General features: G+C 44.4%; 1 protein-coding gene across 4 annotated transcripts in view; it reads right to left on the reverse strand.

Annotated features, from left to right (window-relative positions):
* Positions 1-845: 845 nt before the first annotated feature.
* LOC110526494 (spondin-1) overlaps positions 846-17097 on the reverse strand; it is a 120622-nt gene continuing 104370 nt past the window's right edge. Inside the window, exons 8-16 of one of the 4 annotated variants that reach the window (XM_036980879.1) lie at positions 11042-11243; positions 8998-9138; positions 7899-8055; positions 7022-7204; positions 4637-4807; positions 3999-4166; positions 3586-3750; positions 2361-2654; positions 846-2049 (exon numbers count right to left, since the gene is read on the reverse strand). In XM_036980879.1, the coding sequence (XP_036836774.1) occupies positions 1886-2049; positions 2361-2654; positions 3586-3750; positions 3999-4166; positions 4637-4807; positions 7022-7204; positions 7899-8055; positions 8998-9138; positions 11042-11243 (1645 nt within the window). In that variant the 3' untranslated portion in view covers positions 846-1885. Of the gene's footprint in view, positions 2050-2360; positions 2655-3585; positions 3751-3998; positions 4167-4636; positions 4808-7021; positions 7205-7898; positions 8056-8997; positions 9139-11041; positions 11265-17097 lie in introns of all 4 variants that reach the window. The other 3 variants (XM_036980878.1, XM_036980881.1, XM_036980880.1) reach the window with 3 other exon arrangements.

A 17097-nucleotide genomic window follows, 5' to 3' on the forward strand; every position in this document is an offset into this window, starting at 1 on the left:
TTCAGTTCTCTGCTGCCAATGACTGGAACGAACTGCAAAAATCACTGAAGCTGGAGACTCATATCTCCCTCACTAGCTTTAAGCACCAGCTGTCAGAGCAGCTCACAGATCACTGCACCTGTACACAGCCCATCTGTAAATAGCCCATCCAACTACCTCATCCCATACTGTATTTACTTATTTATCTTGCTCCTTTGCACCCCAGTATCTCTACTTGCACATTCATCTTCTGCACATCTACCACTCCAATGTTTAATTGGTATATTGTAATTACTTCACCACCATGTCCTATTTATTGCACATTTATCTTCTGCACATCTACCACTCCAATGTTTAATTGGTATATTGTAATTACTTCACCACCATGTCCTATTTATTGCACATTTATCTTCTGCACAACCTACCATTCCAGTGTTTAATTGGTATATTGTAATTACTTCGCCACCATGGCCTATTTATTGCCTTACCTCCCTTATCTTACCTCATTTGCACACACTGTATATAGACTTTTTCTATTGTATTATTGACTATGTTTGTTTACTCCATGTGTAACTCGGTGTTGTTATATGTGTTGAACTGCTTTGCTTTATCTTGGCCAGGTCGCAGTTGTAAATGAGAACTTGTTCTCAACCAGCCTACCTGGTTAAATAAAGGTGAAATAAAATTTTAAAAAAAATGAAAAAGGAACTCACTTCTAATCAGCTTATCGTCTCCATCTAGTGGCCAAGAGTATGAAGTTCACTGGTTTACGTATGGTATGTAAACCCTGGCATGAGTATGGACCTCAACGTAATATAATACATTTACCTCAATATAAATGGTATTCAAAGAATAATAAACATCCGTATGACAATTTCTAACATTTACTTTTATTGTAAAGGTGATATATTCCAAAATATGAATATGTTAGAGGAGCAGAGGAAAAAAGAGAAGTAAAAGACATGTAAAAAACATCTACACAAGACTTTGGTAAGACTCCTGGGTGATATTCCTATCAAAAAATCCACAGCAAAAAAATTACATAATGATCTTATAATAACAATGCACAAAATCATAGAGATTTCAGTTGCGGTGTGTCTACATGAACTGTAGTACAGCTGAGTAAAAAGTCATACAGGAGATTTCTTGATCCTAGAAACATTTTTTTTCTGAAGGATTATAAAATGCTGGAATGGCTGGGTAACTGTGCTTTAAGTTCTGGGATATTATACACTACCAAAGAGGATACTACAGGATATAGCCTAACAGTACTATCGCTTATTAAATCAATTGGTGTTTTCAACATTATCATTATTCAAGAATATTATACCACAACAAGTTTACAGTAATCTTGCAGAAGAATCCTATATGTAACAGAGCTAGTTAATTTACGAACAGAGGAAAATCAGTCAGGTTCATCAGAGGCTAGGCATTATTTTGGGAAGCCTAGATCCTCTCTCGAAATGGCTGTTTGTTTTAGGCTCGAGAAGAGACCAAGGGAATTCCTTCCTTCCTTCTTGTAAAATAACACATGACCTTTGACCTTGAAGGATGGGTCATTTCAGAATTTGCTAAACTCTTTCCAAACTCTGACTAGAGGTGTATACAGAACCAGTGTACCTTCCCCAATCTAGAATCTTCAGACTCAGCCCTGGATTAAACCAAGAGAGATTAAGGTCCGTGCCAGTCCTAAACAGAGTGCATTAGATCATTGAGTGACACTATGCCACCTCACGCTCCGTCACATAACCAAGTTGCCCATAGGCACAGATCTAGGATCAGCTTACAATCCCCAAACCTAATCTGAACTGTCAGAGGGGAAAACAACTGAGCTCACACCAGTGTTTATGGGCAACCTCCACCCACTCCGTACCCATCCCATCCCGTCCCGCCCAACTTGGTCCATCTAGCAGGGGTGCACGTTACACGCTCGGATCTCCTTCCTGTCCTTGCAGCTGGGGAGCTGGGCGCTCTTAAGCCTCCTCTTGGCTGTCATGAGCCGCTCCTGAATCCCCCCGCCACACAGCTTGGTACAGTCCGTCCAGCTGGACCATGGCCTCATCTTACAGCCTGACCAGAGAGAAAGAGAGAGAGAAGGCATGGAGAAAGACATTTTATACATTTTCATGGAAATGTGTTCCTTGTTAAAGAATAGCAATGATCATATTGAAGATAATGACTATAAAAACTGACTGTGATTTAGTTTTCTATGAGTACATTTACATGCACACTAATAATGCAATATTAAACTGATCATGGCAGTAGGTAGATTATACAATAGTCATGTAAACACATTACTCTGTTTATCTTTATCGGGGGAAGGTCAAAAGAAGTACGCATACGCTGATTAAAAAATCTGGTCAGAGTGGAGTCCCACCAACCTGGGTGTTCAGCGGTCGACGTGGTCTCCTCCCCCTGTCGCCCCCCCTGTTTGCTCCTCCTCTTCTCCCTCGCCTCCTTGCGTCGTTTCTTCTCGTCGCTGTTGACCTGTCCCTGGCCACCGCCGCGGTTACACTTCCTGATCTTACACTTCTTCCTCTGTACAGTCTCGGGACACGAGTCCCCTCCGAACTGAGGCTCCAGCTTCACCATGCGTGTCCTGATCATGTGACCTTTACCACAGGATTTGTTGCACTCAGACCACTCCGTCCACTCTGACACCATACAGTCTGTTGCTGTAGAGAGAGAGAGAGAGAGAGAGAAAGAGAGGGGGGGGGGGGATAGAGAGAGGGATAGAGAGAGAGGGGGGATGAGAGATAATGAAGAGGGGGATAGGGTGGAGTAAGAAAGGTGAAGAATTAATATGGGAAGAAAGCTTGAAGATACACGTCATGACTTTGCATCAGTGTTCCTTGTTCTAAACATAACACAATATGAATCCCCTGGAAACAAATTCTCTGACTTATGTCCATAACGAGAACATTCTTACGAACTGCAAGGATGATTAGGGCTGGCCAGAATAATACGGCCAGCTTTATCCCCTCACTAAGACTGAAGGAAGACCAGTTAACAAGCTTTTTCACCCCAATACAATGACGTCTGCCAAAGTTAAAGCTGGTTATTTCTGACTTTTAATCCCATGCTTCACAATACAGCCCTTAAATTAGCTCCCTCATTTTCTAGGGAACAGGAGAAAGGAGAGGAGAAAGAGAGTATTTTCCTATGGTAATGTGTCTGCCAGTCTCGTACCTGACTAGAATATATATATAACCTATTAAGTCAGGCTTAAATGTGAGAGCACATGGGCACTTCTGGGTTCCAATGTTCCCTCTCATATAAACCTGCTAATACTCCACCAGGGTATTCTCATGATAACCCTATCTGGGAGAGTTTGGGCTGGAGATGAGACTATGGGCACCCCTAACGCAGATGACATAAAGATGTGTACACACTAACAAGCCAAGTGTGTTATAAGTGTGTTTGTGGCGTGTGTGTGCATGTGGATATGATAGAGAGTGTATTATAAGCAGATGGATGCTCGGTTGCACAATGAAGATAATAATCAGCATTATTATGAACTACACATGTGAAGTACTGTTTCAGTTGGTGTGTCCACACATGAATAAAGTAGATTCACTCCAATGTGTGTGTGTGAATGTTCCTTACGACACTCTGGCAGCATACACTTCTCCACCTGCTCCAGGTCCTCTGTACACTCTCCCAGCTCCACAGGAGACTTGAGCATGCGCTGCCTCGTCCGCATGCCTTTCCCACACGTCACACTGCAGTCACTCCAGTCAGACCACGGAGACAGCATACAGGGGATGGTGTCTGTGCACACAGGACACACACAAAATCAGTGTCTATCCGATTTCATCTTGTTGGCATTTGTTGTGGTGTGTGAGTGATAGTGTGTGCGTACGTGTGTACAAGTGTTGTGTGGTGTGTGAGTGAGCGTGTGTGTGCATGTGTGCGTTTGTTTGTATAAGCCTGCATATGCTTATCTGTGTGTGACTGTGTGTGTGTGTGTGTGCGGGAGTGTGTGTGCGGGAGTGTGTGTGTGTGTGTGTGTTACTCACGACACTCTGGCATCATGCACTTCTCCACCTCCAGCACCTCAGCCCCACAGATGGAGCCGTCCGGAGGAGGCATCTTCACCATGCGTTCCCTTCTCTTCATACCCAGCCCACAGGTGGCACTGCAGGAGTCCCACTCACCCCACTCTGTCACCAGACAACTGTTGGGTGCTAAAAAGAGGGGGGATCAGACAGTTAAGAGGGGAAAAGGCAGAGAGGGGGAAGGGAAGAGGAGGAGGGAATGAGAAGGGGAGGGGGAAGAGGAGGGAGGTGGGGAAGAGGAAGAGAGGGGGAGTGGGTGTGTTCAATGGGAGAGACAGAACTTAATCCACATATGCATTACTTTGTCCTGTAATCAGACATAATTATACATCATCCTAATAGTTTTAACAGTACATTTGAATAATTTAGCAGATGCTCTTCCACTGAGAATTGATGCACACAATGAGCCTCATTTATCTAAAGCCTAGAAATACATAGATTTGTTTATATGAAAAGCGCATACACAGATTAATCAAACGTTTCCTATACCTCGGAAAATGTTTTTTTTTACCTGATTAAAAGAAAACTTTGCTAAATGCAGCAATGTTTGTGATAAATTACTTTGTGAACCATTGATTTCAGGGGTTAAAGCTACTCACTGCATTCCTCGTTCACAGTACACTTCTCGTTCTCCTCAGTAGGCAAGGTACACACAGAGCCATCGTCAGGGAACTGCTTGACGTAGCGTTCCCTGGACCGCAGGCCCATCCCACATGACATGCTGCACGGAGACCAGGTGATCCACTCTGACATCGTGCAGGTGGACCCTTCTGAGAGGTCGGGGGCAAAGTGCAGAAGGTCACAGTCAGTTATGGCATTTGAGTTGCATTCAGGATTTTAATGTCCTTACAGTGTTAGTAGTCACATCACACTTTATATAATCAACCAGTGTATGATGCATCTACATCATGGGACCTCCTGTTAGTCTCATTTATCATAGCAAGACAATAGGAGACTATGAGCATCTATGTCAGCTCATGGCCATTAGAAGAGCTTGTACCAGTACACCTGTACCCAAAGTGTTACCCAAGAGCTTGTACCAGTACACCTGTACCCAAAGTGTTACCCAAGAGCTTGTACCAGTACACCTGCACCCAAAGTGTTACCCAAGAGCTTGTACCAGTATGCCTGCACCCAAAGTGTTACCCAAGAGCTTGTACCAGTACACCTGTACCCAAAGTGTTACCCAAGAGCTTGTACCAGTATGCCTGCACCCAAAGTGTTACCCAAGAGCTTGTACCAGTACACCTGTACCCAAAGTGTTACCCAAGAGCTTGTACCAGTATGCCTGCACCCAAAGTGTTACCCAAGAGCTTGTACCAGTATGCCTGTACCCAAAGTGTTACCCAAGAGCTTGTACCAGTACACCTGTACCCAAAGTGTTACCCAAGAGCTTGTACCAGTATGCCTGCACCCAAAGTGTTACCCAAGAGCTTGTACCAGTACACCTGTACCCAAAGTGTTACCCAAGAGCTTGTACCAGTATGCCTGCACCCAAAGTGTTACCCAAGAGCTTGTACCAGTATGCCTGCATCCAAAGTGTTACCCAAGAGCTTGTACCAGTACACCTGTACCCACAGTGTTACCCAAGAGCTTGTACCAGTACACCTGTACCCAAAGTGTTACCCAAGAGCTTGTACCAGTATGCCTGCACCCAAAGTGTTACCCAAGAGCTTGTACCAGTATGCCTGCACCCAAAGTGTTACCCAAGAGCTTGTACCAGTACACCTGTACCCAAAGTGTTACCCAAGAGCTTGTACCAGTATGCCTGCACCCAAAGTGTTACCCAAGAGCTTGTACCAGTATGCCTGCACCCAAAGTGTTACCCAAGAGCTTGTACCAGTACACCTGTACCCACAGTGTTACCCAAGAGCTTTGAAAATGCATGAGCTGTGAACACATTTATGCAACAGACATGTTTCTCCTCATTAAAAACAACCCCCTGCTGTTGTTGCATTATGTTCAGGTGGGAGGGAGGGAGGATAAGAGCCGTTCTGGGTGAGACTCACATGGATTTATATCTAAACCCTCCCTCTCCAGACTGAAAGACTCATTAAACTCTGCTCTATAAAGAAGCTCATCATTAATAAGATGAGCAAATCATCAATGAATCATTAATAATAAGCAAATCATGAATAAGAGCCCAGAGTAAGAGCCCGCGTGTGTGTGTGTGTGTGTGTGTGTGTACACGCACATGCACACAAACACAGAATGATGCATACACACACATGGGCTCTTACACACACTGATGCATACACACACACACACACACAGACACACACACACACACACAGACACACACACACACACAGACACACACACACACATTTTATTATTCATTAGTCTTTCATTGCAAGCAGCAAAGACGTGACGCCGCTGTGTGTATTCTCATAACTTGTTATGTGTCTTTTAATAAAGCCTTAGTATCCACTGTGGCCTCCCGGCAGCTTTAGCCCATTACACATTTTATAGGCTTGTCTCAGAAACACAGTGTCCCTCTCACCTCTATGCTGCTACAACTTTATTGTCTGAGCTACAAACGAGCTGGGGGCTTTATCGATGACCCAACACCAATAAAGACCTGCAGTAAACCAGATTTTACCTGTTTTCTTTGCAATAACCTATGAAATGCTAACAAAGATGACGTCCACAATAATAAAGCTTCTAGAGGGACTTGAGGGTCGGATGTTGAAGTTTGTTTTTAGATGGGTGTTTGTACACCAAGACAGCAACAAGAAATACACATTTCCAGATTGTATCCTAGATTGTACTGTAGTATATCTGTTCATGTCAATATACATTTGTGTAACGGGGGTGGTTCGGTGAACCACGTTCACGTGTTGAGTAACATTGCCTGAGACGAAGACTTGCATTAGCACCCTGAGCTAATATATCGGCTTTAGCTCAGGAGGCAAACACAGTCTTGTAAACCTTTGTTCGAAACCCCGCCATGTCTCATGAGCTGCCTAGTCCAACATACTGACCCTCGTCGCTGCAGCCGGGCCCCATGCAGGGCTCAAAGTCCTGGGTGTGAGGACAGGGTACACTGAGGTCCAGCTGGGCCTTCAGCATCCTCTGTCTCATCCTCTTGCCCTTGTCACAGGTGGCTGAGCTGCAGGCTGACCAGGGAGACCAGTTGGAGTAGATGCATGTCTCTGGAGTGTCGTCTGGAGGAAGGAAAAGTGGGAACGTGAGAGACAGTGTGAGAGAGAGAGAGAGAGAGAGAGAGAGAGAGAGAGAGGGAGGGGGAGAAAGGGTGGCAGAGGAGTGGAAGGTTTAGAGAGAGAGAGAGAGAGAGAGAGAGGAGAAATACATTCATCAAGTGAAGGGCATAAACACAAATGTTCAAAGTCATAACTAGTTATGTGTTTCCTCAGGTGTGTGTTGAGTGCCTAAGCCCCTCCTCACTAAGTGATGTGCTATTGAAACACTGATCTGACTCAAATCAATTTAAACATGTATGTCCCTGGGACATGTTCAGGTGCGACAATTCACTTGGAAGAATCTCAACTGCAGCCTTATTGATTTATTGAAAATGCCACTACTGATCAAATCTGCTTATGATTCCATCTGTGCAGCTTTCCCATGAGAGAGAGAGAAAGAAAAGGCAACATGGAGGACAATAAAGCTGAGCTGGGTTAACTCATTCTACTGTTTCTCAAGCTCTGGTTCTAATCTCCCACGCCTGGAGATGGGCAGAGAGAGAGAAAGAGAGTGAGAGAGAGAGAGAAAGAGAGAGAGAGAGAGAGACATGCCTTTCTCCTCTCTCTTGCTTATCGCTCCTCTGTTACAACCTGTGTTGGCAGAGTTGGGGAGATACAGGGACACAGAGGGGAGAGAGAGATAAAGAGAGACACAGACCTTCCTCTTTCTCCTCCTGGGCGATATCAGCCACAATGTCATCCACGTTATCAGGCACGACGTTGCACTGCTCTCCCTGCGGACAGACAAACACAGGCCTGCGTTGTGGAATACATACCACTCTGTTGTGATAAGATCCTCCGTTTGCCTCTGGCGGCTATCAGACAAAGAAGGGGGTAAACAGGGAGGTCAGCTGATGCATCCTCTCACCTTTGCTGGAGCTCACAGATACACACACACGTTGTCGCTATCTAGCTAGCGTATTTAGTTATCTGTCTTTCTAGCGAACGGGGAGGTGATATGGGGACATGCTGGTAATGGCATTCAGCTGTCATAACAATAGAGGTCCACTTAGGGCAAGTGACAAACGATCAGAGTGATAGGGTGTGTGTGTGGGGCTGAGGGCGTTGTTGTGTGTGTGCGCGATTGTGCGCGCACGTGTGTGCTTGTACCTGCACGCTTCAGTGTGTGAGGATCAATAGATTGACAAAGGCTATAATAGAGTAGATGGAGAGATTCCAGTTGAGTCTGCCAGGCTGGATGCTGTGTAAATGCTATAGTCCACTGACATTTACATCACTGTTCAACAGCTGTTCTCTTCAAACGGCACCTATACAACTAACATCTATATCTACAGCTGTATTGACTCACAACGTCTTCATTTAGACACTGGAACAATGCAGAGGGAGTTAAAATAAAGCTACTTTCTTCTGACTGAAAAAGATGTATCTTCCTCTCAGTGTCTGAAGCTTTAAAGTTGACATTTCTAGTTCAATACACCAATATGTTCCATTGTGCTGTTTGTTTACCTTCTCATTTCGAGTCGTATACCGAAACAACGTTATGAACACAGGCACATAATCAAATGTTTGTAACCGCTTCGAGATCTTAGAGCCAACCTCAAACATGCCTTGATGCGCATGAAATCAGGTTGTGTTGGTGACAGCTGGAGGGAAAGAACAAGAGGAGTGTGAGACAGAAAGGGGATGGAAATAGGAAGTGAAGTGAGCAAAGAAAGAGGATCGAGGCAACAAAAGTGGGAGAGATATAGCAGCCAAAGGAACGGAAGAAATGGAGAGAGATGATTGGATGAACAGACCTTTCGGGCGATGCGCTCCACTACTACCCTGGCCACGGGGGTGATGGCGCCCCCCTCAGGGTCGTAGAAGGGGCTCTGGGGGTGGTCCAGGCTAGTCAGGGGGCGGATCTTCTCCTGAGGGACTGTGGGCTTGTTGGGAGACTGGAGGTCAGAACACACACACACACACACACACACACATACACACACACAAATGAAGAGTCAACATAGATACATGACTGTCTTTTCATGTCAATATGTGTTCCATTGTAGTATTGATGAACAGTGTCATGATATCAGTGATAAAATATGTATTTGCAGATAACCTTGAAAAGTTGCAATAGGTCTCTTCATGTGCACTATGGAGGTATACAACACATCTATAATATAGTCTCGTCCCAGCACAAAAAAACATACGTCCTCCTAAGACTGGCAAACCTAGATTATACAAGTCACAAAGCCACATCCACTAAAACAACATGAATCCATAGATCTTGGTCAGGCACACTGTGAGTTATGGGGTTATGTGGTGAAACTGTTGTCATTAGTCTGCAGCAAACGTCTGCTAGCAGGGGGCTAACACAGCAAACACAGCCACAGGGTTTCTGAAGGCACAACACTGTAAAACAAGCCATCCACTAGTCTGAACATAAAGGGTTGACATGTAACTTTGTATAGTGCTATTGTGTTATGGTGATCAACATCTTCCACACCTTTGAACTTCTGATATGTTATGTGTCAGGCATAACCCTCCATTACAATGTACAGAATGTGGTTGCTACATCACTACATACATCCTACTGTTTCACCCCAGTGGAGAGCAGAGTCACACAGTGAGAGAGAACACCACAGGAGGTTACCAGGAGCTGTTTTAACAACTCCAAACGTCAACTTCAGGCTTCCTGAAACAACAGAGACCACTAAAACATATAGACACCGTTCAACAGTAAAACACTCTACAACCTCATTTCATAACTCTTGACCGGTTCTTACACAACGTGTTCTTTCTTCCACCCAAGTACACCGTAAGTATGTCTGAGGCTCCAGATATTTCATATGAGTAAGGTCATTGTTGGGGCGAGCCAAATCAAACAGGGGAGTAACAGTTCAACAGGTTCGTCTGTGAACTCCCAGGGATCAGCCAAAGGTCTGTCTGTGAGCTCCCACAGCACAGTCATAACCTCTCCTCAACCAGTCTGCCCATACTGAAAAATAATATATTGACATATATACAGTGTACAAAACATTAGGAACACCTGCTCTTCCATGACAGACTGACCAGGTGAAAGCTATAATACCTTATTGATGTCACTTGGTAAATCCACTTCAATCCGTGTAGATGAAGGGGAGGAGACAGGTTAAAGAAGGATTTTTAAGCCTTGAGACAATTGAGACATGGATTGTGTATGTGTCCCATTCAGAAGGAGAATGGGCAAGACTAAATATTGAAGTGCTTTTGAACGGGGTATGGTAGTAGGTGCCAGGGGCTTGTGGAGTCCATGCCCCAATGAATTGATGCAGTTCTGAGGGGTAAAGGGGGTGAAACTCAATATTAGAAAGCTGTTCCTGATGTTTTATACACTCAGTGTATTGCAATATTATTTTTGACAATATCTTAATATCATTTTTGTGCTAGTCGGCTGTACCTGCACCAGAATTCCAGTATTTCTCCGTCATAGCTTGTTCTCCATCTTCTTTTTAAATACTGAACTAATTTGTTTTCAGCACTTTTATTTCCATGACTGATCGAAAGTCGTTTTCTCATGGCTCTCTCTTGTGCCTCTGCAGCAGACGTATGTTTGGAACGTCGCATTGCAGTATTGAAAAGTAAGACATAGATTCATGAGAATCGCAATAGATATCATATCGGCACCTAAGTATCATGATAATATGGTATCGTGAGGTCCCTGGCAACTCCCAGCCCTATAAGAAGTGTGATTTTATACAGTAGGTGGTGTGAGTGATGTCTGGGGCTTGCGCTCCAGGGTTATGGTTAGAATCACTGTGGTAGAGATAGTGTGAATATTAGAGCGTGTAGTTGTGACATTTTGAGGAGGTCATTGACCTCATAGGTGACCCCGTTGTCGGTGCCTGCATCCCAGGGGATCATATCCTGGACAACCCTCTGGGCCCAACCACACTCCTTGGTGCAGAGGTCCTCTGCAGACAGCCCCACGTTCCAGTCAGGGCTGGGCCCCAGCATGGTGAGGAAGGACATCAGGTGACGGGTACGATCCACTGAGAACTCAGCTGACGGGGCAGCACGACTGGAGGACAGAGAGAAGGGACTATTTTGAAGAAAGTCACAATTGTAATAACTGTGATAAGTGATGTTTTACCTACCTTTAGTTGATCAATGCACTGATTGCAAGTCACTCTGGATAAGGGTGCCTGTTAAATGACTAAATGTGAAAAGTAGAAGAGAGAAGAGAGAGAGTGTAGAGCGAGAGAAAGCGAGAGAGAGAGAGAGAGAGAGAGAGAGAGAGAACAGAAATACTGACTGAAGTCCCTAAAAAGCATGAAAAAGAGATAGAGGGATAGCAAGGAAAGGGAGATGAAGAACGAGGAAAGGATGAGAGCAGGGGTACTTAAGTCGACAGAGATGTAGAGAAGTTTCTTTGCTGCCTCAGGCATGCCCTGCACATCCAGCTCACCCCCTACAACAGTTCAACACAGAGCCGCCAGCCAGAGGTAAAGAGTAATAAACACCCCTAAACACTTTACTGGTGGCAGAGAGCCATGGATATGTGTGTGTGTGTGTGTGTGTGTGTGTGTGTGTGTGTGTGAGTGCGTGTGTTTGTGTGTGCAACAGATAATGTGATGAGCGATCACACACACACCCAAAGAAAAGTGTTCACAGACAGTCACAAGCACAATAATGCACATGGCAGCACAAATGTCTGTTCAGAAATCCTTTTTCCTAGTACCAAACCACAGCATTTCTAATGAACGTTTATCAGGGGTTGATAGATACCTCCCACCCTCCTACACCCTATCCCTCCTGCCACCCTGTCAATTACAAGTCGGCTTTGTGTTGGGTCCAATGTGGCTGTCAGAGATAAACCTAAGGCCTCCGAGACTGGCTGAGCTGAGCAAAGGGACGCGGTGACACGCGGTGAGGGGGAAGAGGGGACGGCTGGCAGCCTGCTGTGTGTTCCCAGAGGATTAGAGCTCTTACACAGCCTTAGAGGTGATTATTACTGTGTATGGGAGGACAAGCCAGGACTGGATAGGACAGGGCTGGACAGAACTGGACAGGACAGGGCTGAGGTGTGTGTGGTGATAGAACATCTGATGGATTTACTGGCATATGAAGAACAAAACAGTGACAGGAGAATAGCAGAAGGGATAATTGTTTCAGGTGACAATTGAGCTTCCGTACAGTCTTAGAAGGTGCTATATAGAACCATAAAATATATCATAACGCCTTTCATTGAGGGCCTAGTTATACCCTAACACAGTGGTGTCAGAAAACTCCTGGTTTACAGGCCACATAAGTCTTGCAAGTCACATTATGTTGGCTTGCAAAGTGATGTGCAATTCCTATTGGAATCCAGCCAGAGTTAGGATATCCAACAAGTGGAATTTTATCACCAGCAATCTGCTTTGAGAATGACTGCCATGGTAGGGAAGATAGAAAACTGATACTACCTCAGTGATCTAAACTGGAACAACCAGCTCTGTAATGGGTGCAATAAGTCAAATTATTAACAAATTGGTTTAGTTTACAAAAATGAATGTTATTTATCTTTGTGTAGCATAACATGTATCAACCAATCAATGTCTATGCAAAAACACATTCAAACAAACAATTATGAAAATCACCATGCAATACAGCATGCTGGGAAATATGATATACTCTATGGTTCTATATAGAACCCTTCTTGCCTTCCAAAGAATCAAAAAAAACTTTCTTCCAAAACCATTTTTTTTTAGGATGTTAAAGGTTCTATGTAGAACCCTTTGGCTTACAAATAACCCCTTTCTTCCTTAAAGTGTTCTTCAGATCAAAACAGTTCTTGGTAGAACCCTATCCCCTTGCAAAGTACCATTTTGGAACACTTTTTTTGAGGAGTGCAGAGAGTGAGACATTGATGCCGCTACTCTAGCTATAATACTATAATCAAGAATTCCCAGAATACACTTTCAAATGTTTATCCTTTAATCTGTTCAAGTTTAAGTACAGTGAACATCACTGTCCATCACCTATTGGGACAGTTGGATAGATATCATGTAATGGGTATACAGTATATCTGATTAGACTCTCTCTCTAATTCCCTTTTTTCTGACTCTGACTCCCTCCCTCCCTCCATCCCACCACATCCCCAGCAAACACGCTGTCTCTGAGTGACAAAGACAAACCCTTTAGCTCATTAAGGGCTGCGTTTTCATTGACAACCCCTTATTTCCCTGTTTCTGTCTGTCTGTCTGTCTGTCTGTCTGTCTGTCTGCACAGTGCTAATCAGCTGGAAGCCTCAGAGAGCTGGGGTAGTCCTGCTGTCTTTAGAAAGGGTCTGATGAGATGTATAGAGTGCTTTAAAAAGACGATGGACTCACTACTGGACATCATGGAGCTGTCACAGGCACAGCCATTTCTGTTCTGAGAGAGAGAGAGGGGTGTGTGTGATTGGGAGGGGGTCAGGTAGAGCAGAACAAAGAGAGGAAGATGGAGAGAAAGAGAGGGGTGTAGGCTGTCTTCTGTGGGGACCGTCTGAGTACATAAGACTCTGAAGAGTGTGTGCGCATGCTTGCCTTCATGTCCGCACGTGTGTTTGAGAGAGGGAGGCCTCTGTACTGTGACAGTGTCGGAGAACACCGCCCAGCGACGGAGATTCCCACAGCAGATTGCTCTGTCTGGGTCACTAGCACATTGTGTGACACATTGTTGTTGTGTGTGTATCAAATGAAATGTTATTTGTCACATACACAGTTGGCAGCAGGTATACAAGGTGCAGTGAAATACTTGCGTGCTGGCCCCTCAACATGGCATTACAATATCAAACAATATTCATCAGAGGTCAATCAAAATGAACAAGTCATTAGAGGAATGTAATATGCATACTAATAAGACTGATATCTACACAATAGGATATACAGTATTCATGATTAATGTGCTGTGTCAAGTATGACTGTGTTACAAATATAAAGTGAATAGTGTCTTGGTCGCACAGTTGAATAAATAGTATATTATTGAACAGCTGTGTTAACTGTGTGTGTGTGTGTGTGTGCGCATGTGAGTGTGCATGTGCGTGTGTGCTTGTGTGTAAGGGTTTATGTCTGGAGAGTCAATGCAGATAAGGTGCAGATATTCTCTGAGGTGAAAATAGTCTCTAAGGTGCAGGTGTGTGAGTGTCTGTGCCTGTGTGTGTGTGTCTCTTCACAGTCCCCGCTGTTTCATAAGGTGTATTTTTATCTTAAAAAAAATAGAATCTTATTCTGCTACTTGCATCAGTTACCTAATGTGGAATAGAGTTTCATGAAGTCATGGCTCTATGTAGTACTGTGTGCCTCCCATAGTCTGTTCTGGACATGGGGATTGTGAAGAGCCCCCTGGTGGCATGTCTTGTGGGGTATGCATGTGTGTCTGAGCTGTGTGCTAGTAGTTTAAACAGACAGCTCGGTGCATTCAGCTTGTCAACACTTCTTACAAAAACAAATAGTGTGGAAGCCAATCTCTCTACTTTGAGCCATGAGATTGACATGCATGTTATGAATGTTAGCTCTCCGTGTACATTTAAGGGCCATCCTTGCTGCCCTGTTCTGAGCCAATTGTAATTTTCAAAGATCCCTCTTTGTGGCACCTGACCATACGAGTGTGTGTGTGCATGTGTGTGTGTGCTTGGATGCGTACATGCGTGTCGACAGCTGACAGGTGTATACGTGAGATAGAGATATTCCCAGAGAAACATTGAAGCGGATTATGTCAGGTTATCTAGAAGTGCAGGTAGACCAGTGGGACTGAGAGGGAAACCAGATGAAACCAGACATCCTCTCAAATGTGGTTTACCTATGAAGGACAGAGAGACAGACACAGACCTTAAACTCAAAGTGGAGTCTCCAGTTCACTGTGTCAAGTGTTTCAATCCAGCCGGGGAGGGCAAAAGCAAACATGTCATTTAAAAGGACATTTTGAAAACGACAGGCAGGGAGAATGATGTGTTTACACGTCAATAAAACACGGCCTGAGGGAAGGAGGAGGAACGTGAACACAACACAAAGGAACATTGATTCCTTCCAAGTCCAGCCCGGCTAATCCCCTGGCGTGTATGCAAATGAGGCAGGGGGTAATTTCCTCAATGCGCCGCAGCGTTTTTAATTAGGCAAGCTTCCCTCAACGATAGGTCCAGCAACCCTCGTAACCTTGGTGTGGGGGCGTGGAGCGGTTGGTTGGTTGGAGAGGGCTCTGGTGGAATTCTATTCCTCTCTCTCTTACTTTCTCTTCCTCCCTCTCTCTCTCTGACCACATCTCCTTCTCTGTTGCTCTCTCTCTGTGTCCATCTTTCCCTTATTTGGCTATTTTCTCTCTCTCTGACCACATCTCCTTCTCTGTCGCTCTCTCTCTGTGTCCATCTTTCCCTTATTTGGCTATTTTCTCTCTCTCTGACCACATCTCCTTCTCTGTCGCTCTCTCTCTGTGTCCATCTTTCCCTTATTTGGCTATTTTCTCTCTCTCTGACCACATCTCCTTCTCTGTTGCTCTCTCTCTGTGTCCATCTTTCCCTTATTTGGCTATTTTCTCTCTCTCTCGCCCTCTCCTTTTAACATGTTATGAGTCATATCTGCACCTCCCTCGCTCCCTCTCCACCCTCCTCTGACTCTCTCTCCCTTTCCTTTGCTCCAGCCACCACATCTCTCTCAAGATGACCACTTTAGTTCGAAATCAGTACAAGTGATCACTAGAAATGAAGATGGATAGAGAGACAGACAGGTAAAAACGTGGTTACATAAACACAGTGTATTCAATAATGTTCTAGTCCCATGATGAAAGTTCTTCCAAACCACTCCTAACCCAACACTGATCCCAGATATCCCTGAACCTGAAGCTCCATCTCTAACGATCTGCCTTGGATCCTTCAGATGTAATAAAGAGCTGGTTGTCTAACCACTGATAATTCATCAACGTCTATTTCTCTCTCTCTCTCTCTCTCTCTCTCTCTCTCTCTCTTGCTCTCTCTCTCTCTGTTTTCTCCCCCTTTCTCTTCTTGAAAGGCAGGGTAGGAGGGTTTGTTAATTGGCAGGCAGCTGTGTAGTACAGATCAGCCTGATGTCTTGATACACAGGAGCCTGCAGGAGGCCATTAACCTTGATGGAGAAAAACCCATCCAGGAGATCTATCAATAATCATCAAAACACACACCCTCTTAACCCACACACATACGTACACATGTACACACAAGTGCAGTAACATAAGCCCCCTTCACTAATTCACACACACACAGACACACACACACACAGACACACAGACACACACACACACACACACACACACACACACACACACACACACACACACACACACACACACACACACACACACACACACACACTTGATGAATCACATGTACAAACACGTACAAACAACATTTATAAACACATTCAAAAACATATACGAACATGTACTAAGAAAAATCACATGCAATCCCAACAGACTCATTTTAAAGAATAAAAAGAAACATCCTTCAACTGCAGGAGCAATGAACCATTTCTGCACCCTACTTTCAAGGAAGAAAACCTCATGTACAAACAGAATGTGTACATTTCCACATCACACTACAATCAAGAACCTCCACCTCCTCCTCTCCTTTTCCCCTCCTCTCATCCTCCCTTTCCCACCACCCATCCCCTAAACCAGTTGATTTGATTTCCTCTGCATTTACACAGCCACTTTATGATACAATTAATTTGCTGGCATATAAACAAGATAGTGAGCTAATTACCCTCTGTGTATTTGATTGGCTCTGTCCCCAGCTGTGGTTGCCTTTGGAAGCTCTCTTTGGAGTCTCACACTCAGATCCTATGTGAGAGTGTTTTTTACATTGAGGATGCTTTTCTCTCTGTGCTACCTGTGCTAACTAGCTCCTTGTTTTTCTCCTAAATAAGAGATGAAATTAAGGTTTATGC

This window comes from Oncorhynchus mykiss, chromosome 6 (assembly GCF_013265735.2).
Source record: "Oncorhynchus mykiss isolate Arlee chromosome 6, USDA_OmykA_1.1, whole genome shotgun sequence".
Classification (NCBI taxonomy): Eukaryota; Metazoa; Chordata; class Actinopteri; order Salmoniformes; family Salmonidae; genus Oncorhynchus; species Oncorhynchus mykiss.